The sequence below is a fragment of the Octopus sinensis genome, linkage group LG6, assembly GCF_006345805.1.
Source record: "Octopus sinensis linkage group LG6, ASM634580v1, whole genome shotgun sequence".
In the NCBI taxonomy this organism is placed as follows: Eukaryota; Metazoa; Mollusca; class Cephalopoda; order Octopoda; family Octopodidae; genus Octopus; species Octopus sinensis.
In genome coordinates, this window is record NC_043002.1 from 33,002,859 (window position 1) to 33,026,383 (window position 23,525).

The 23,525-nt window shown below is 37.0% G+C and overlaps 1 protein-coding gene across 3 annotated transcripts in view; it reads left to right on the top strand.

Moving 5' to 3' along the window:
* The window catches only part of LOC115213198 (homeobox protein Hox-B5-like), a 96,456-nt gene that overhangs the window by 67,550 nt on the left and 5,381 nt on the right, over window positions 1-23,525 (top strand). For all 3 annotated transcript variants that reach the window (XM_036503807.1, XM_036503806.1, XM_036503808.1), the window contains one exon: window positions 19,806-19,900. In XM_036503807.1, coding sequence (XP_036359700.1) covers window positions 19,806-19,900 — 95 coding nt within the window. The remainder of the gene's footprint in view (window positions 1-19,805; window positions 19,901-23,525) is intronic.

Consider the following 23,525-nt stretch of genomic DNA (forward strand, 5'->3'; position numbering starts at 1 on the left):
AACGGATTAAGTCGATTATATCGACCCCAGTGCGTACTGGTACTTATTTAATCGACCTCGAAAAGATGAAAGGCAAAGTCGACCTCGGCGGAATTTGAACTCAGAACGTAACGACAGACGAAATACCTATTCTTTACTACCCACAAGGGGCCAAACACAGAGAAGACAAACAAGGACAGACAAACGGATTAAGTCGATTATATCGACCCCAGTGCGTAACTGGTACTTATTTAATCGACCTCGAAAAGATGAAAGGCAAAGTCGACCTCGGCGGAATTTGAACTCAGAACGTAACGACAGACGAAATACCTATTTTTTTACTACCCACAAGGGGCCAAACACAGAGAAGACAAACAAGGACAGACAAACGGATTAAGTCGATTATATCGACCCCAGTGCGTAACTGGTACTTATTTAATCGACCTCGAAAAGATGAAAGGCAAAGTCGACCTCGGCGGAATTTGAACTCAGAACGTAACGACAGACGAAATACCTATTTTTTTACTACCCACAGGGGCCAAACACAGAGAAGACAAACAAGGACAGACAAACGGATTAAGTCGATTATATCGACCCCAGTGCGTAACTGGTACTTATTTAATCGACCTCGAAAAGATGAAAGGCAAAGTCGACCTCGGCGGAATTTGAACTCAGAACGTAACGACAGACGAAATACAGTTAAGCATTTCGCTTGGCGTACTAACGTTTCTGCCAGCCCGCCGCCTTTCCACCACAACAACAACCAGTCCCCTCGAAACTTATGCCAAATCTCCCTTTCACTTACATTGTAACACGTGCTACCCTCACCACCATCATCGTGCTGCAATACCTTTGATCATATGAATGCTTGATTACAAACGCAGATTGACCTGGAGCTAAACAACAATATTATAACTCATATGAACCAGCGAGGGACTCTCTATATCAGTTGTTCTCAAACTGGCGAGTATCAGCCTCCTCTTTATTAATTTTTTTAAAAATTAGGTGAAGGTACGGCTGTGTGGTTCAGAAGCACGCTCTGCATCCACGTGGTTTTGGGTTCAGTTCCACTGTGTTGTACTTCAAACAAATGTTTTCTATTTCAGTCTCGAGCCTGGGGAAGCTTGTTGTTTGAGTGTGCGTTTGTGTCTTCGTGCTTAAAGTTAACTTGACGGGATTTGAATTCAGAACTTAAAGATCAGGATTTTAGATAAGAGGCAAGGCCAAGACTTTGTATGTAGGGAGAGGTCACTTGATACCACGGAACTCAGTATTTGATTGGTACTTTATTTTATCGAGTCCAGGAGAAGTTGACCCTCTTTGAGATTTGAACTTGGAACATGAAAAACCTTTTATACAATTATTCATTCGCCATATTGCTGGAGTTTAAAACTTTATTTTAAAAATCTTAATTATTTTAAATATTGGCTTGTTGACAGCTTCCTTTCCAGTCTTTGCAGCCTCCACACAACGCTACAAGAAATATTGCTATATGTAGTTGCTCGACTTGCTAGAAATAAAAGACAATTTTCCCTCAAATTACACCTTACTGTCTTGGAAAGGACGAGCACTCATGTACTTCTAGAGAAAAAGAAACGCGATGATCAAAGTAGGCAAGCCATTAATTATATTGTCAGCTTGTTCAAGATTAACCTGGGTAGTAGTAGTAGTAGTAGTAGTAGTAGTAGTAGTAGTAGTAGTAGTAGTAGTAGTAGTAGTTGTTGCTGATGCTGCTGCTTTGTAGCAGCAGCAGCAATACCGGCACTACGTATCGTAGTAATGGAGGCTGCTAAGTTGTGGTTTGGCAGAGGCAAGTAGTGGTGGCTGCTTTGAAGATGATGGTGATGCTAGGGTTGTTATTGTTGTTCGTGATGATGGTAGTAGTTTTATTGATTGTAGTGTCATCAGAGGGGTAGATGTGTTGTCATGGTAACTGATTCAGCAGTCGTGACAGCAGAGTCAGAAGAGATTAGCTACTGTTTAGCCCTAGTTCATCCCTAGCCGAATAAATTTATGACCATCCCTATCATTTTGTATCTCTTGGATTTTATTGTCAAATGTGGTTTTGCATTTTTGTTTATTTATGGATACGCCATGGTCGAATGTCTGAGAAGATCGCTTTGCAGTAGCGAAATCAGGGGTTTGACCTCAGTGCATGATATCTTGAGTAAGTGTCTTTCACCATGGGTTTGAGTCAACACGTTGTGAGTGAAACTGGATGGAAACTGTACAGAAGCTCCACTTGAGAAGACTGTGGTAATCTATGGAACTTGTACAGAAGCTCCACTTGAGAAGACTGAGGTAATCTCGATGAATCAAGAATTCTCCAAAGCCGACAACGCAATTAAAGAAAAGAAACGTACTGTTTAGAGATAAGCAGATAGTCGTAGACTTATGTTTCTGACTCAGTCAGTACGACAATTATCTGACTTTGTCTCTAGGAGTCAAAGGACTTAGGCTTATACAAGGCGGATTAGAAAACAGTTGTGGGAAAGGTAATTTGCATAATTTAAGCAAAACCGAGCCAAGAGAAATTATGAAAAGTGGCCAGTGGCATGTATTTGAATAACATAGACATACATGCGTATAATAAATACTATACAGCATAAATTATTGATTTATTAAAATTGTTTCTGCCTCTTAGACGATCGGATATCATTTTGTTTATTTAAATTGTGCAATACTCGCCTGCTTATACGTTAATTCAGGAGCAGGTAATTCATGTCATCGAACAACTGAATCCCCCATTATCGAAACCAACTTTTTTTTGCTTTTTAACTACTTTACATATTTATATACTTTTTGTTTATTTTAAAACTTGCTGTGTCTGGAGGAAGGGGCTGAGCCCATAGCCTTTATACCCCCCCCCTTCCTGGGCTTGTAAAACTGATACAGTGAAAGTTCAACAGCTGCAAACCGATACCTGAAGAAAATATATAAACAGATGAGCAATTCTAGTGGGAAGACATTGAGGTGAGGATGAGAAAGGATTCTACCTGGGGACACAGCTTGGGGGATGAGACAGTACAGTGTGATTTGAAGGACTCTTTGAACTGATTATTTCTAGCCGAAGAGATCTAACATCAAAACATGTTCATTTTCTTTTCACCAGTTAACATATTCATATATTATATTTTCTGTTTTCCAGTCAGCTCAGTCGGGTCAGCCCTTGACCAAGCAGACTAATGTATTGGTGTTGTTGTTGCCGTTGCTGCTGCTGCTGTTGTTGTTGTTGTTGTTGTTGTTGTTGTTGTTGTTGTTTAACCTCAGGTCAACTCTAACCGAGCAAGATGACGATCAAAGTTATTCCATTCCTAATCATTACGTCTCCCTTTATTCCTATCTACAACAAACTCAAACGCACATTATCCAGCCAATTTTTTTTATGGTATTAATTGACTTGAGAGAAATTTAGTTGTTATTTCTTGCTGGCCAAGAGGCCACTCTAGAGGCTCCCTTCTTGGCTTGTCAAAGTAGGCGTGTCATCATGTTGGGTGTCTGTATAATTGCTGTCACATTTAATGTCAGTAAGACCACAGAATAGAATGATGACTATATCGCTAGTTGTAAAGACAACAGTGTGCTGGTGTATCTCGCTTTCTTCATTGTTACAAGTAAGCAAATGTATGTTTGTTTGGGGCTTTTCTATTATCGTATTTTTGTGAAACATTTAATCAAAGTAAAGGAGTGTTAGACAGCAACAAAGGTGATAAAATGTCTTTAAAACGCATAATGTAGAATAATAGGTCAGTTCCTATTCTGTCACTGAACGTTTATATGATAAATTTTCTAGATAATACATGCTAACATGTAAAACATATTTACAGAGAACCAGGTTTAACCTTTATATTCACAACTTATTCCTAGAAAAATATTCCTATCGGTTTAGCCTTTATATTCACAACTTATTCACATAAAAACACCCTTTCTTGAAGAGAGCAATAAAGAATGGATGGTGTTAAAACGTATGATGTAGAAGAGTAGGTCAGTCCTTAGTCTCTCGCTTAACGTCTATTTCAGATTTTCAAATAATATTTACCTCTGTGTAAAACGCTTACAAAGGACCAGCGTTACACTTGCGTTTACATAGCAATACAATCAACTGACATCTACCGTGTTGTTGTTGTTGCTGTCATTTGTTGTTGCTCAGCTTCCATCGAGGTGACTGAAAACCACTGCAGTTACCACGATAACAATTTTTTTTTTTTTAATCTTACCGAGAATTATCTAGTGCTTTACTATCCAATTCTTCTGATTTTGAAGACTGCTCAGTAGTAGGTGACAGAGTCGTTAGAGCACCTCTTATAGTATGGTCAAATGATATTCATTCCGGTTCTCGGAGGTCAGCTCTGTCTTTCATTCTTTCGAGTTTGATAATTAAAATCCTTGTCCAATACTAGCACCACATCTTATCTTTCTCTCTAGTAGAAATCTGTTCAAACCTCGAGAGGAATGGGCTCAGACAGGCTTAAAATGCTCAGGACACACTGTCGGTACCTATACAACGCCATCAAGAGATGAAGACCAAGCATTATTTACCTACAATTTCTAGTAAGCCAAGTTGCTACGAAGAGGTTTTCCTCCTGCTACTTTCACGGAAGGGGGCCTATAAAGGCTATGGGCTCAGGCCCTTCCTCCAGACACAGCAAGTGTTGCTCAGTTCTATATTTAAAAGGTGAGGAGATATGTACATTATTTACATTTGACGGATATTTGTCCTCATCTTGTTTGTTATTAGCACAACGTTTCGGCTGATGCACCCTTCAGTCTTCATCAGGTGTCTTGGGGAAATTTCGAACCTGGGTTCTCATTCCCAAACCAAACGTCACTAAGGAAGAAACGCTCGCTATCAAAAGACTACCACCACCACAACTACTCCTAATGATGGTGATGATGATGATGATGATGATGAAATTTCAAGCCAGACAAAATGATTAGTTCAAATAATAGTTGCTACCCAAGGACAAAACTCCTGTTACACAATGTTATCAATTAATAAGTAACTTACTTGATTAATTACTTAACTTGTGTTTATGGTTTGAAATGCATCATTTCCTTCCGTGACATTTTTTTCAAATCGAAATTGTGACTTCTTTTTCTGAGACTTTTGTTTTTCCATACATACTCGTAGAAGGCTTGGCTTTTTAGCTTCATGCTCTTGCTTAAAGGGGCTGGAGTCATTCCAAGTTAGTGGTCCCAGAGATGTCATTATGCGTAGAGCTGACCAGGTCCATTAGTGTTCTCCATCACTGACGGTCTCGTGTCAACCCCTCTACATTCCTCCAAGTTGACGTTGAGCCTCTGGCGATCTTTTTCAATCACGTTCAACCATCTGATGTGGGCCTGCCACGACGCCTCTTCCAGCCTGCAGCTGCTGAGTTGAATGAGAGTAAAGGTAGGATGATCTGGCGGGAAGAGTAGAAATAATAATTTCTAATAACAGTACAAGGCTTGAAATTTGTGGAGACATGACAACCGATTACATCGACTCCTGCATTTGATTATTATTTAGCAAACGCCGGAAAGGTGAAAAACAAAGTTGACCGAAACAGGATTTTAACTCAGAACGTAAATAAACCAATTGCGGAAGGTCCTTTTTCCGATGTCCGAATGATTCCTGCAATCTAGCTTTCATGCAACAATAGAAATAATGGTTTCTAATTTATGGAAAAGGCCTGCAATTACGAGAGAATGAGATTAATCTTAGTATTTGACTGGTACCTTATTTTACTGACCCTGGAATGATAAAAAGCAAAGTTGAGCTCGGGGGAATTTGAATTCAGAATGTGAAGAGTCAGGAAAAAATACCGCAAAGAACTTATCCCGATGAGTGACTGATTCTGTCAACATGCCGCCTTAGGACAGAAGGAATAATAGACACAATACTTCTTTCTATTATAGGCATAAAATTTGGTGGGAGGCGGTTAGTCGATTACAACGAGTCCTGGAGTTGACTGGTACTTATTTTATCAGCCCCGAAGGACGAAAAGCACAGTCGACCTCGGCAGAACTTGAATTCAGAACGTAAAGCCTGACAAAATGCCGCAAATCATATTGTCCAAAGAAATGTCTAGTCGATTGCATCGACCCCAGTGATCAATTGGTGTTCGAAAGAATGAAAAGCCCAGCCAAGCTTGGCAGAATTTAAATAGAGAAAGAAAAACCAGATGAAATGCCTAGAAATGAATTACGTGCTTACATGAAACTCTCAACTTTTTAGTCACTCTGTAACGTATGTCGCTTATGTGTGTGTGTATGTGTGTGTGTGATGCGTTGGGGAAAATCACGCTATAAGGTTCGTGAATTTGAATATATTTTTACGACTGAAGACAGAAAAATGATTTCACACTTTTGTGCGAACAGTGAGGGGAGTATTTCTCTTTTTCTTCTCTTCCCTTTATATCATTACAATTTTCAGCTGAACTTTTTGATAGCATTGAGAACACACAAGGAAAGGCGGGGAGTTCAACATACAAAGCTGTTCTAGACACTAAATTTATAAAAATACAATCAGCAAAAAGAAAGTGAAATAAATCATTGTTTCTATTGTGTAACTAGACGTGAAAATTTGAGTGGCAGGGCTGAGAATATTGAATCTATTTATAAGAATGTAGATAGGTATTTAATATCAATGGACACCGTTAAAGTGCGCTAAGGATGAACTTTGTGGTAAGATATACATAGGAGATTAAAGTGAAAGTTATGAGAGAAGTTTTGGTAGTGAGTCACTGCTGCAATGAAATAGGATGAGACAGACAATATTCTTATGGAGAGTCAGTGCGAGTGTGTGCGTGCGTGTGTGTACATACATATATACAAATATGTATAAAGGCGTGGGTGTGTGGTAAGATGCTTTTTTCCAAACTACATGGGTCCAGGTTCAAGTCCCACTGCGTGGTACCTTCATAGGCAAGTGTCTTCTACTATAGCCCCGGACCAACCAAAGCCTTGTGAGTTGATTTAGTAAACGGAAAAACGGAAACCAAAAGAATTCCATCGTATGTGTGGTGTGTGTGTGTACATACCTATGGGTGTGAAGGCGTATGGCTCAGTGGTAAGAGAGTCAGGCTCACAATCATGAATGAGGAAGTGAGTTCGATTCCCGAATCAGGCTGTGAGTCGTGTTCTTGAGCAAGCCACGCTGCTCCAGTTCACTCAGCTGTAGAAATGAGATGCCACGTCAGTAGTGCCAAGCTGCATCGAACTTTGCCCTCTCTTGGATAAAATTGGTGGCGTGGATAGTGGAAGCTGGTATACATGGGCGATTGTTGGTCTTCTATAAACAATCTTGCTAGGACTTGTTCTTCTGAGGGTAATTTTCTAGGTGCAATTCCATGGTCATTCATAACCGAAGAGGGCCTTTATCCTTTACCTATGTGTACATATATCTGTATATATAAATATATATATATATATATAATATATATATATATATATATATATATATATAATACGTTATGTTATGTAACTTATATTCTTAATCGGCCATAGTTACAAAGTGACTCAAGATCCGAGGCGTTCGTGCATAGATCTCGACATCATTTGTGCATGTATGTATGTATGTATGTATGTATGTATGTATGTATGTATGTATGTATGTATGCATGTGAGTATGTATGCATGCATGTGTGTATGTATAAAAGATTACATTCTGATCTCATAACTTTGTCAGCATTCATAATTATGAAAGGACTCGGTATTGAATCCGGAGTATTTGTATTTTCTAAATGTGTTTCTTCATATTTTAATAGTCCTGTAAAGTGTTTCTCTAGAGTGTAGGACAAAACCCCCACTAGGACAAAAACCTCTAAGACAAAAACCCCTTGAGTTAAAGTGCGAAATAGGAAAAAAACTCCTCTGTATTTTTTCAGTTTTTTTAAAACTTTAATACCATCAAAATTAAAAGAAAATATATAATTTAAGTGATTTATTACTCTAATAATCTGAAAAATATAATCTTTCTTTGTGTTGATCCACTCCACACGACTATTGTTTTGCCTACATGGGTACCGTGCTTCTCCATGTATAGGTAAAAGCATATCTTCTTAAAAAGAAAAACAAACATGTAGTGCAATGGAAGACCATTAATGCAACCAAATGCTAAGGAAAGAATGCAGACAGATGAGGGTAAAGAAAAACACTGACCTGTTTCTGTGTATAACCCGCTTTTGAAATTATGGTTCTCAGGTAGACAAAACTATAACCATTTAGCGTGGACTAACGCAAAGAAAAATAATGATATTTTTCATGATTACTTGAATTATATTTTTTCTTCTAATTTTAATAGTATTTTAAATGGTAATAAAGTCCAAAAACATAAAAAATATAACCGGGGTTGTTTTGTCCTATTTCGTACTTTAACTTAGGAGTTTTAACCGAGATGTGGGGAGGTGTCCTAGAGGTTTGTCTGGGCCTGTCTATCTAGTAAGGAATATTTAGCATATAGAGTCTCATATCTTCCTAACAGAGACTGCAGGTTTTTCAATATCCAGTTAAAGCATTTTGTTGGTAATAATTGTCGATATTAAACTTTAAGGGACATATAGTTCAAAACAGTCGGACTCATCTCATTACAACTTAACGTTTCATAGGCACGTAGAACGAACCTAACCCGTCAGCCATCTAGACAAGAGAGACACTCTCTCTCTTTCTCTCTCTCCCTCTCCAGATGATTCACGTTTTAGTTTCGTTCTAAAGGCGTAGAAAACCTTAAGATGCATGGAACAGAGTCAAATTGTTAATTAATATAACTCCTATCAAACGAATTGAGTGCTACTTTCTATCGTTTGTTCATTCATATATATATATATATACGAGGCGGTGCCCCAGCATGGCAGCAGTCAAATGACTGAAGCAAATAAAAGATAAAAGATATATATATATATATATATATAGGCGCAGGAGTGGCTGTGTGGTAGGTAGCTTGCTTACCAACCACATGGTTCCAGGTTCAGTCCCACTGCGTGGCACCTTGGGCAAGTGTCTTCTACTATAACCTCGGGCCGACCAAAGCCTTGTGAGTGGATTTGGGAGACGGAAACTGAAAGAAGCCCGTCTTATATATGTATATATATATGTGCATGTGTATATGTTTGTGTGTCTGTGTTTGTCCCCCCCAATATCGCTTGACAACCGATGCTGGTGTGTAACTTAGCGATTCGGCAAAAAAGACCGATAGATGAAGTACTAGGCTTACAAAGAATAAATCCTGGAGTCGATTTGCTCGACTAAAGGCGGTGCTCAGTCAAATGACTGAAACAAGTAAAAGAGTATATATATATATATATATATATATATATATATAGATATATATATGTAAAGATATATATACACACACATATATATATATATAAAGATATATATATATACACACACACGCATACATATATATATATATTATATATATATATATACGAAAGAAGGTTTGAAAATGCAATTTAAAAGATGTTTATTTACTTTACCGGTTTCACTCTTTGGAAAAAGGTTGTCAAAAGTAACATGTGGAAGTTTGGTTGCGTTAATTATTGGTTGTTGCAAATTGCTACATTACATATATATATACAGTCTTCGGTAACAGGGACATGTTACGGACATAAAAAAGTACAACAGTATGTTGAAAATATAAAGAGGTTTAACAAGCTCATTGAAAAAATGGGCAGAAAAGATTAAAACAAATATATTATACATCTCAGGGTAATTTCCAGGAGGAATTATTAAAAAAGTTCAGTACAGAATATTATGAATTCAAAAAGATTTACATTAATGTAGTGCTGAGGTTGTTATATATATATATATAATATATATATATATAATATATATATATATATATATATATATATATATATATATATATAGATATATATATATATATATAGATATATATATATATATATATATATATATAGAGAGAGAGAGAGAGAGAGAGAGAGAAAGGTAACAGATGAGATGCAGAGATGCTCAATATAGAAAACACTTTATAGTGCTCAAAGGATTTGAACTTTCACCCCGAAATATTTGTTACGTCATGACGAGCCCCAGAAAAGGTTGTCAGTCATGTAATACCATCCTATCTCTCCTTAGTCTTCTTTATCCTTATACTCTGCGTAAAACTGCTCTGTTAATATATAAATCACTATATATTAATACATGAATGTTCCTTTATAGTTACGTAATTCTTCCCCCACCCAGAAACATCTGTCAAACTTCTTCCCTTAGATTTATGGTTTTTTTTTTAGTATTCTATGTAAATCTGCTCTGTTAAGGCATAGATATCTATATATTTATACATGAATGTTCATTGTCTAGAAATTTTTATGTCTTCGTTTTTCTCTATTTGCATGTATATATATATGTGTATATTTAATATATCAAGCCCAAGCTTGTTTATTTGTTTATTTGCATCGTTATCTATCTATCTATCTACACTTACACACACACACACACACACATGCAGGGCGTGACATCTTTATGAAGTAGTAGTAGTAGTAGTAGTAGTAGTAGTAGTAGTAGCTGTTGTAATTGTTGTTCTTAAAGTAAAATATAATTTAAGAGTACTGACCCAGGGCCATCTTAACAATGTTATAAGTACCAGGGCAAAACAATGCATTAGGGACTATAATATTTATTTATTGACAGTAGCTTACAGCATACATTGTTCAGCTTTGGGCCCCTAGGCTGATAAGGTCCCCTTTAAGACAGTATTGGCTTTGAATGTTATTTCTACCAGTTAAACCTTTCCGCTTAAAAAGCGAAGTATTATAACTTTTTAAAAAATTGCGCTGATTACTTCAATTAGAAAATTTTTTACTGCGCGTTTGGCCTCTTTTGATTGAACTCTCCGGCTCACCAATCTAGAGATATGCTATTTCTTTTCTTCTGTGCCTCTTAAGCGACCTAATGTCTCTAGTCCTGTATCATATATTCTCGTTCATTGACGTCGAACATTCCATGCAAGTCCAGCTATTGTGTGACATCGATATTGGATACCTGCCAATTGGTCTTGCATGATATACAATTTATGCCAGACGACAGCACCACCATCAGTACCACCGCCACCACAAGCTATTACTTCCTTCCCCTCTCACTACAATCACTACCTCAACAAGTAGCAAATTTAACAGTCTCATTCGACACCACTAACTGGAGCATTATCACGACCAACATCATTGCTATATATAAATAAACCTAACACCCCTATGGTGAAAATCAACTCGGCAACAATCTCTTGTGGTAAAGACATTATCAACTCTACCACCAATACTACCATTATTACAACCTCCATCACCACCACCACAACAAAAACCGTCAACAACACCACCGTCAAAATCACCGCCACCACCTTCATCACAATAATCGCTACCATAGCCAAAATCAACTCGATAACATTCTACTGAGGTAGCATTATCGATAATGCCACTACCACCACCATCACCACCATTGCCCTTACCACCAACAGTACTGTTCTCAAGATACAATAAAACAAAATCTTCTATAAGCACTGCACCTCTGTTACTAAGGTCACACAAGCATTAACATCTCTCCTTATCTAGTTTGCTTTTCTATTATTAGTTACTTTCAGTGAAGCTTTAAGTAAATTCTGCTGTTGCTATTGTTTCTAAATCAACCCCCGGCTCGGTCGTGTTTGAATGTAATTCAACTAAATGATTTCTTAGTCTGTTTCCCACCAACAACGCCCTTCACTAATCGTTATCTTCTCTCTCGTCATGCTATTGTCCATGCCCTCGCCTTTAGCATACCGAAGCAATTACTTTTAAAGCGTCAACTATTCACTTGCCCTTAGCAAACTACCACCTTCCTGAAATCCTTTGTGTAAAAAGACATTCACACAGGTGAGGAGAAAAATCTCTCCCTATTGAGACCCAATAAATAAATGAATGAACAATGTCCTACTTATGATATGCAAGAGCGTGAAGAAATAATCCTATACTATTTTCGGTGTTGACCCTCCTTCATTCTTTAAACATGTACTTAACAATAACTCCTTACAGTCGAAATTTCAAAAAGAAAATGTAAATAAATAAAACCATTCTAACAAAATACACAGTGTCCGATTTTTCTGATATACAATAGCTAAACATACTTTAAAGTATAGACGTAAACCCCTCGTGACTAACGTTCGTGATAAATTGCTATTCCCAGTAGTAGTTTGTTTGTAAAATATTTAGTTGAGTGGTTAAAAAAGTTTGCTTCGGAACTATGTTGTTTTGAGTTCGATCCTCTTCCACGGCATCTTGAACACGTATTTTCTACATAAATCAGTTCGATTCGAAATTTGCGAGTGAAATTGTGTAGATAAAAAAAAAACTGTGCGGAAGCCTGCGAGCGGAACCATTCCTTTGTGGTAGACTTAATCCATCACCAGATTTTATACCACCATGATGACCTTAGATTCATTTAGCAGACTTCTGTCAAGTATTCGAGTTAGGTGTCCACTTTGAAGATAACTTGCTTCCTTCTTTCCACCAGTCCCCGAAACCCTGAAATAGGTGCAGAGTACAGTTCTTCATCTTCTGTCTGCATTGTTAGTGTGCAGACGAAAGACCTAACAACTCTTTTCTTTCTTTTAAACTGCGGCTTCAGTATGAAATGAAATATTGAAAAGGCTGGAGACAACACTTCATATGCGTTAAACTTGTGTAAATATCAAGCAGCCTTTGAACGACAGCAGCTAAGGTTGGTAGTTTAATAGTATAGCAAAGAAGGTGATAGCGGGTAACTTACGAAAGGCTTTGTAAATGATAGCACGCTATAATTAAGAGGATGAGAGACACATACATGCCTGCATAATTCCAAACAACGTGTTGCTGCAAAAATTAAACTAAAGTATGGGGCCCAACAACCAATCCCCTAGTTTCGTTTGATACAAGTTCCTCGTAGTATTAAAATCCCAACACTACTTACTGGACTGCCACTGACTCTGAATGAAAACAATGATTATTACTAGTTTTTCGCTAAGTACTTCAGAGGAGAGGTGCACCACCACCAGCAATGAACAAATGTTATCATCAACATCGGAATATTGAGTGCGAATGGTTATAGTGTCTGGATTACGGAGATATAATTATGCCTAAAGCAAGATTATGCTGGTATAAATTTGTTTTTGTTTGTTTGTTTGTTTTTTTCACAAATTTTAGGCTTATCACTAGCTTCTATTTTAGTTGATATATACTGTAGAACAGTGGTTCACAAAGTGGGTGATACTGTGCTCTCTCGGGGAAGGTGGGATGATCGAGAATGGAGGGGAGCGAAGGAAAACGGGGCGATAATAGGGTGACCAAAAGAGTGGCGCTTATTGGCAATGCTCACCAACTTATCGTTCTCAGGTTTAGAAAATAGTCCTTAAAAATCGATCTGTAAATTGTTTCACGAAATTGGTTTTCTCATCAAAGCAAGACCAAAGAAGAAAATAAATAAAGAACACGATCAGTTTATTGATAAAGCTGGTGATAAAATTCCAAAGGAAATTCCCTAGAAAGATATATTACTAACCAAGGGCAGCGTCAACAACAATAATGACGACAAGAGTAGCAACAACAACAATAATTAAAAGATTATATGCATGCATACACATACACACACATATAAATATATATGTATGCATGTATGGATATATATATATATATATATATATAAGAAATTAACTGCGTAAAAGTTATTGCGAAGAGTAGTCCATTCAATGAGTTCAATATTACGAAACGTTTCAACTACTGGTACTTATTGCGCTAACGATAGTTTCCCGTACATGCGTACATTCATCAGGTCTCAATCGCCTGATGACGCGATGGACGCCTGATGAACGTATGCATGTACGGGAAACAATTAGTAGCGTTATAAATACATGGTATTGAAACGTTTAGTTATATATATATGTATATATATATACATACATACATACATATATACATATATATATACATATATACATATTTACATACATACATATATATATACATATATACATATTTACATACATACATATATATATACATATATACATATTTACATACATACATATATATATATATATATATATATTATATATATATATATATAAGAAATTAACTGCGTAAAAGTTATTGCGAAGAGTAGTCCATTCAATGAGTTCAATATTACGAAACGTTTCAACTACTGGTACTTATTGCGCTAACGATAGTTTCCCGTACATGCGTACATTCATCAGGTCTCAATCGCCTGATGACGCGATGGACGCCTGATGAACGTATGCATGTACGGGAAACAATTAGTAGCGTTATAAATACATGGTATTGAAACGTTTAGTTATATATATATGTATATATATATACATACATACATACATATATACATATATATATACATATATACATATTTACATACATACATATATATATACATATATACATATTTACATACATACATATATATATACATATATACATATTTACATACATACATATATATATATATATATATATATATATATATATATATATATATATAACGTAAGGTGTACTAGCCATCTGAATGTGGCTAGCCACTGGGGGGGTGGGGTGTTACTGATGCTTTTAGCCCCAGGCTATCAACGTCACCAGTTGGACTTTAGACACAAAATTTCAGTGCCCTTGTGTTATTAGCAAAGGGAGGTCATCCTCCCTCGAAAACCTAAGTGATACATACGGACTATAGTTTCAAGGTAATTGCCTCTCGTCAACGCATGGTAAACACCGGTTTTCGATGAAGGAGACCCTCTGCAAATAATATTTAACGTTTTTCACAGCAACCACAGTCACTGATTTAGAAAAACTGTCTGAAAGCATTAATAAATCTCTGAACGAGATATAAACAGTAACCGCTTGACAACGTAAGGTGTACTAGCCATCTGAATGTGGCTAGCCACTGGGAGTGGGGCGTTACTGATGCTTTTAGCCCCAGGCGATCAACGTCACCAGTTGGACTTTAGACACAAAATTTCAGTGCCCTTGTGTTATTTGCAAAGGGAGGTCATCCTCCCTCGAAAACCTAAGTGATACATACGGACTATAGTTTCAAGGTAATTGCCTCTCGTCAACGCATGGTAAACACCATGGAGCCAGTCGATTAGATCGACCTCAGTAAGCAACTGGTACTTAATTTATCGACTCCGGAAGGATGAAAGGCAAAGTCGACCTCGGCGGAATTTGAACTCAGAATGTAATGACAGACGAAATACCTATTTCTTTACTACCCACAAGGGGCTAAACACAGAGGAGACAAACAAGGACAGACAAACAAGGACAGACAAACGGATTAAGTCGATTATATCGACCCTAGTACGTAACTGGTACTTAATTTATTGACCCCGAAAGGATGAAAGGCAAAGTCGACCTCGGTGAAATTTGAACTCAGAACGTAACGGCAGACGAAATACCTATTTCGTTACTACCCACAAGGAGCTAAACACAGAGGGGACAAACAGGGACAAACAAACGGATTAAGTCGATTAGATCGACCCCAGTACGTAACTGGTACTTAATTTATTGACCCCGAAAGGATGAAAGATAAAGTCGACCTCGGCGGAATTTGAACTCAGAACGTAACGGCAGACGGAATACGGCTACGCATTTCACCCGGCGTGCTAACGTTTCTGCCAGCTCGCCGCCTTGTTTACTGAAAATATTATAACTAGTGCGCTTGCGCACGTTGCAAGCAACATAAGTGGTAAATATACACATCTTTGAGCAGTTATTACAGCAGCAAATAAAATCAAGGCGCATGCTCTCAATTCCCTATTGTTTCAACAGCTCTGATAAAGATTTTAAACAATTACTGCATACAGAAGTTCAGTGGATGAGAAAGGGAAATTGCCTGAAAGTTTCTTTTCCTTTTTAAAAGAGTTGTTGAATTCTTGCACGACAATTTTCTTCATTGTGATGAAGCACCGCCTTTAATGAAATGATAGTCTAAGCCTTTCGCTTCTTTTAACTTTAACCTTGTTCTTTTTAAGTTGTAGTTTATAACCAAGATAGCTAGTGTGTTTATACCTATTATCATATTTCTTCGATTGTCTTCAATTTTTAAAATTGATCTAACTCTCCCGTAGGATTCTTTTGTAATTCTCTCTTTTCTTTCTGTGTAATATATTTTATCAACGTCATCTACTCCTAAATATTTGGAGGACGGTTGTGATCTAATTCGATGATCCGAGTACCTGAAACTAATTGAATGTTCTCAGTTTGAATTAATATGCAACTTCTTTTAGCAGCCTATTACACAGTTCTCTAATTCCATACAGCATTTACGTCTTGGCTGAAAACACTATTAATGTTGTTATTAATTATTCAATGTTAAACCAAACGTAGGTTTTGTCAGAGTAATATGTAGATGGTTTTACAACTAGGTATTCACACAGAGGACATTGTTTATGGTTGCTTTGGACGATTTCTAATCATTGGCAATTTTATTCAATAGATTTGCCAATAATGTCAGAACCAGGTAGAATAGTAGAATGGATACGAAGTCTTTCTAAAAAATGCCTTTCGCATAGCTTTAAACATGATTTTAATTATCTTCCCGGTATCCTGTGGCGGTATGCAACTTTGATATTCTAGTAGTCTTATTGTTATAGCGTGCTTCTGTTGCTTAACCAAGCGCAGATCCGCATAGACTGGGCACTGTTTTGTAAAGTCACATATTTTTGAGTAGGTGTGTTAAGGAACGTGTCCCGCCGAGGTGGTAGTGTTTTCCATTTTGTAAAGGCAGCGTATATTCAACGTGCCTCACCCCAAAAATGTAAAATATAAAGGACCAGCTTTATATATTAATAAAATGTAAGGGAGTTGATGTAAAATGTAAACGACTTGCTTTATGTAAATAGAGAACGTTTCCCCAAAATAAACTATGAAATGCTTAATTCTGTCTTGTTGCTTTGTTAGCAACCGATTTGAACTCTCTCAAGAAGAACTTAAATTAAACTCAAAGAAATATCATACATACATTCATACATCTACAGTTACTCTACCTGGATTGCAAGTTCAGGTTTATACCTGTAATTATTGGAACACTGGGATATGTAACACACTGCCTAAGTAGCAATTTTGAGAAATTAGGCTTCTCAAAATCAGAAAGGAGGAAGTTAATTCGAAGACTACAGATCCAATCCGTCACTGGAACTGTAAAAGTTTCCAGAAGTTTATTATTGAAGTACATATGCGCATGTCTAGGCATGCAACTATATGCATGAGAATACGGACGTAAAACAATGCATAAAAACCTGCACATGCACTGACTTTAGATACTGCTCATATAAACACATACATGCAAAAATACCGTGTTGTTGAAATTCCAATGGAGGAGCTTTGGATTTAGGTTAGAAATTAGCTCTTTCTCAACTGGCCCTTTTATCTACACTACACCTCAGAGATTTGTAAGGGCAGTTCTGGGTTAAACTTCTGAATTCGAAATATGTATCTTATTTAATATCCTATGCATTGTTATCATCCAAGGCGAAGGCGGCGAGCTGGCAGAATCGTTAGCACGCCGAGCGAAATGCTTCGCAGTATTTCGTCTGCCGCTACGTTCTGAGATCAAATTCCGCCGAAGTCGACTTTGTCTTTCATCCTTCCGGGGTCGATAAATTAAGTACCAGTTACGCACTGGGGTCGATGTAATCGACTTAATCATCCCGTTGTCTGTCCTTGTTTATCCTCTCTATGTTAAGCTCCTTGTGGGCAATAAAGAAATAAGAAACGTTAGTATGCCGGGCAAAATGATTAGCGACATTTTGCACGTCTTTACGTTCTAAGTTTAAATTCCGCCGGAGTTGACTTTACTTTTCATCTCTTTCAGGATCGATAAAATAAGAACCAGTGAAACACTGGAGTCGATATAATCGACTGGTACCCTCCCCCAAAATTTTAGGCCTTGTGCCTTTAGTAAAGAGGATTATTGTTATTATTATTAACAATAGGCGTAGGAGTGGCTATGTGATAAGTAGCTTGCTTACCAACCACATGGTCCTGGTTTCAGTCCCACTACGTGACACCTTGGGCAAGTGTTTTCTACTATAGCCTCGGGCCGACCAAAGCCTTGTAAGTGGATTTGGTAGACGGGAACTGAAAGAAGCTCGTCGTATATATATATATATATATATATATATATATATAGATAGATAGATAGATAGATTTGTATATGTTTGTGTCTGTATTTGTCCCCCCAACATCGCTTGACAACCGATGTTGGTGTATTTATGTCCCTGTAACTTAGCAGTTCAGTAAAAGGGAAGGATACAATAAGTACTAGGCTTACAAAAAAAAAGTCCTGGGGTCGATTTGTTCGACTAAAGGCGGTGCTTCAGCATGGCCGCAGTCAAATGACTGGAACAATTAAAAGAATAATGACGTGGTCTCTTTGTCTGGCGCGTTTTTCCACAGCTTATTCTGATCAAGCAAATTCCTATCTGTCTGGTAGCCTAAGCGAAAGGGGTTGTGTGGCGGGCTACACTGAAAGAGCTGAAGACAGACAGCTTCACATTTGGCAAAACCCTTTCCAGCTATTTCAAGTTTCACTTGGAAAGGTAAGTAGGTGTGGAGAGGGAAGTGCTGCCTTTCAGCAAATTTGTTGAAAAGTGGGCAGGAATGGAAAGAATGATCAGAGTGAACGAGCCTACTCTGAGCATCGACTGTAGATTGAGTGGAGGAGAATAAGGAGAAGGCACTTGTTACAACAGTCAGCATCACACTGACTTTGTGGAATTTCCACGAACAGACCTCAAAAGCTTACCCACTTTTGGGGGGATTATTTCTTCTTGATTTCTTTAGTTTCTTTTTTGTTGTTATTTTATTGTTTACAGACTTTTATGTAACTTTTCATTTTATTGTGCAGTATTTTCCTGCAGAGTTCTTAATCTTTTTCTAAACCCTCAGTGATCAAGAAATCATCATCATCATCGTCGTCGCCGTCCTTATTATTATTATTATTATTATTATTATTATTATTATTATTGTTATTATTATTGTTGTTGTTGTTGTTGTTGTTGTTGTTAATATTATTATTATTATCATCATCATCATCATCATCATCATCATTATTATTATTATTATTATTATTATTATTATTATTGAGTGAGAGAGCAGAGCATGTCATCAAAATGACACTGGGGTAAAATATACGAAGCCCAGTATACCCATCATGACTACCCGTCCGATAAGGGCACACTAGGCACATGCATCACAACCATATGTGCGCTACATGGTGATCTCATATCAAGATAAACAGCACATGACCTTGTTGAACGAAACACCCATGTTTTTAGAGGTGAACTATTCAAACACCAAAGAATCACTCTCAACACATGGCTACGATGCTTCCCCACTACTTCTGCTCGTGAGCAGAGATGCACATATCGTCAGCCACTAAGGGACATGCTCAACTGGTTACGGTCAAACAACTGACAAGCAAATCTGTGGTATTGAGCAGAATATTTGCTGTATCCCATCTTTTATACCAAGACAAAACAATGTACATGATGACACTTCCAATCAGTTGATATCAGAAGCCATGAGAGCCACTGCCTAGTACTGCATCAAGGCATTATTATTATTATTATTATTATTATTATTATTATTATTATTATTAATATTATTATTATTATTATTATTATTAATATTATTATTATTATTATTATTATTAATATTATTATTATTATTATTATTATTATTATTATTATCATTATTATTATTGTTGTTGTTGTTGTTTATTATTGATTATTATTATTATTGTTGTTGTTGTTGTTGTTGTTTATTATTATTATTGTTATTATTATTATTATTATTATTATTATTATTATTTAGAATGACAAATATCTGAGCGTCAGCAAAAGAGTCGAGCTCTCCCAAGCGCTACAGCTGTCCGAAACTCAAATAAAGACTTGGTTTCAAAACAGAAGGTAAATGTTTGTTTCTTATATTGTTGTTGTTGATGTTGTTATATTAGAATCACAAACCCCAAATTTCCCTTCCACCCTGCCTCTCTATATATATCAATCTATCAGTCTACCTATCTATTGGGTGAATGTAGCAAGGATGGCACGAATGAATGACGAAGCCACCTTGAGCATAATCCTATGAACCCGGAAAAACTTAAAACAGAGAGTTACTTACTTGCAAATAAATGTGTTAACATGTGACATTATTGACCGAGGTTACCGTGGTCTTTTTCGTAGGCTTTTCTTTGCACGGATAAACCTTATCTGCTTCCCCCTTTACACTTTACATCGTGACATTTCTGTGATACACGATCTCTATTGATCGTTTTTTTTCTTTTTTTCTTTCCTTTTTACGATCCCTTTTGATCGAAAACCTACCCCACTTTTTTTTTCTCCCCCAAAATTTGTAATTTGTAATTTGTCCCGTCTGTGTTCAGCCCTGTGTGGCTAATAAAGAAACATATCTATTTTCATACCATCGCTCACTTTTTATGAATATGTATATAACCTGCAGAGTTCTTAATCTTTTTCTAAACCCTCAGTGGTCAAGAAATCATCATCATCATCATACCAACCATATGGTTCCGGGTTCAGTCCCACTGCGTGGCACCTTGGGCAAGTGTCTTCTACTATAGCCTCGGGCCGACCAAAGCCTTGTGAGTGGATTTGGTAGACGGAAACTGAAAGAAGCCCGTCGTATATATGTATATATGTGTATATGTGTGTGTGTGTGCGTGTATGTTTGTGTGTCTGTATTTGTTCCCCTAGCATTGCTTGACAACCGATGCTGGTGTGTTTATGTCCCCGTCACTTAGCGGTTCGGCAAAAGAGACCGATAGAATATGTACTGGGCTTACAAAGAATAAGTTCCGGGGTCGAGTTGCTCGATTAAAGGCGGTTCTCCAGCATGGCCGCAGTCAGATGACTGAAACAAGTAAAAGAGTAACCTAGTTTTCCTGACCCATTTAACCCAACGGGATAGCAAAGGTTAGCTTCTTATTCAATACCAGCTAATATTCATTGCCGCATCAACATAGTTAACTTCCAGCTAACGCATGAGCCTTTACATCAGTGGTTCTCAACCAGGGTTACTATGCCCCAGGGTACCCATATGGCTTTTAGGCGTCCATATAAGATTTTGTTGTTAAAATTTATCTGCAATAAATGGGTTATACTTCTACAATACGCGACGGGTTTCTTCCAGTTTCTGTCTACCAAATCCACTCTGAAAGCTTTGGTCGGCCCGAGGCTATAGTAGAAGACACTTACTCAGGGTACCATGCAGTGGGGCTGAACCCGGAACCATATGGTTGACAAGAAAACTTCTCACCATACTGCCACACCTGCACCTCACAACTGCTTGTGGTGTTGGTGTTTTTACGTCCTTGTCACTAAACGGTTCGACAAAAGTGACCGATAGAATAAGTACCAGGCTTTAACAAATAAGTACAGGAATCGTTTCGCTTGACTAAAATCCTACGAAGGGTTGCCCCAGCATGGCTGCAGTCTAGTGACTGAAACAAGTAAATTACATATATAGAATATATATATATTCTGTTATATATATATATATATTCATTTTGTTCTTCCCTCTCAGAACCTTACAGTAGTCTGGAACAACTGAATCTTAGTCAGTCAGTTGATGGGCTCCACTACTTCAAATGTATATCTTTGTCGATATATCTACCTTCTCTATAATGTTGCCACTTGGTATGAAAATTTTTGTATTAATGGAAAACCTCTATAATTGGCTGATGAGTGCTCAGCATTTTAAAACTGTTGTAATACAACATTTAATAAAATAATATAGTACGAAACGATCGTACCAAATTACTGGAGTCATTCTTGTTGCTTATATATATGTATGTATGTATATATATATATATATATGTATAAATGTATGTATGTATATATATATATATATATATATATATATTATATATATATATGTATGTATGTATGTATGTATGTATGTATGTATGTATGTATATATATATATATATATATATATATATGTGTGTGTGTATGTATGTATGTATGAACACACACTCTCACACACATATGCATAAGTGCGTATATACACCACTTCTGCAAAGTAACCACACACGTGTTGTTGGTGATTTCCTTTCCTTCTTTGGACTTTTCCGTTTCTCCTTTCCGACGAAGAGCTATGCTCGAAGCGTCAAACACTCTCTTTTCACCGAGCGTCAAGCTAAAACATTCCTTATGCACGTCCTTTTGTTGTCCCTTAATTCTATTCGTTTATTTGAATTGACTACACACACACACACACACACACACAAATGCATTTATGCATATATGTCATATTTTTGTTTATGCGTCTTTGTCATAATATAAGAATTATACAATATGTCGGTTTCAAATTTTGACACAAGGCCAGCAAATTCGTAGGAGGAAGTAAGTCGGTTAGTTCGACCTTAGTGATCAACCGGTAAGGCAAAGTCGACCTCAGCTATATTTAAATTCTAAGCGTAAAGACGGGCGAAACGCGTCAAAGGAATGTGCCCGGTATGCCAGTAATTCTGCAAGCTCGCCGCCTTAGAATTGTATGAAATATTTAAAATATATTTTACATAGGTCAAACATTAATGTACATAGAAAATCAATTCATTACGTAGCGACATATATATCATTAACAATTGTTAACAATCTATTCCGTGTTTTGTCACTGAATGAGCTGATAACGACGGTCGTTAACCGCCCAGCCTGATGGAGAGGAGTGTTATATAAATGCGTAATATATATGTATATGCAACGAACAACTATACATATATATGTGTGTGCGTGTGTGTGCGCGCGGACATACATGTGTGTGTATGCATATGTGTGAATATGTATGTATGTGTATATGTATGTGTATATATCACCACGATCACAGTGACTACCAGGCTATCAGATGTTGCTACACATCGCTGGTCACAATGCGTTTCGCATTGTTTTAACCTTCAAATGACGCCACCCCGCTGGCTAAGCGAGCAGGCCAACAGAAGAAAGAATGAGAGAAAGTTGTGGCGAAAGAGTACATCAGGGATCGCCACCACCCCTGCCGGAACATCGTGGATCTTTAGGTGTTTTCGCTCAATAAACACTAATAAAGCCCGGTCTGGGAATCGAAACAGCGATTCTACAACCGCGTGTCCGCTGCCCTAACAACTGGGCATTGCGCCTCAACATGTGTATATATAAAAGTAGATAAAGATAGATAGATGCAAACATACATACATTCATACATACAAACATAAATATATACATATATACATACATAAACATAGATAATTATTATTCGATAATTATTATTCTTAAACAAGAATATTACAGACAATGACTTCGAAGTTTCGGCCATTTGTTTATCTTATGCTTTGAAGTTCAGAAGAGGATGTGCGTAGGTGCAAAGGTTGTTGTTCCATATGTTTCTCTCTAGTTGTTTATTGTTCTCTGCGCAGTTTGATTATTATGTAGGAATTTTGACACAATATAAAATTTTAATATATTATAAAATACCTACATTTGAAACAGAATTGAAGAAATATTCATTAACACATAGCCCACAAACCCAGTCTCCATA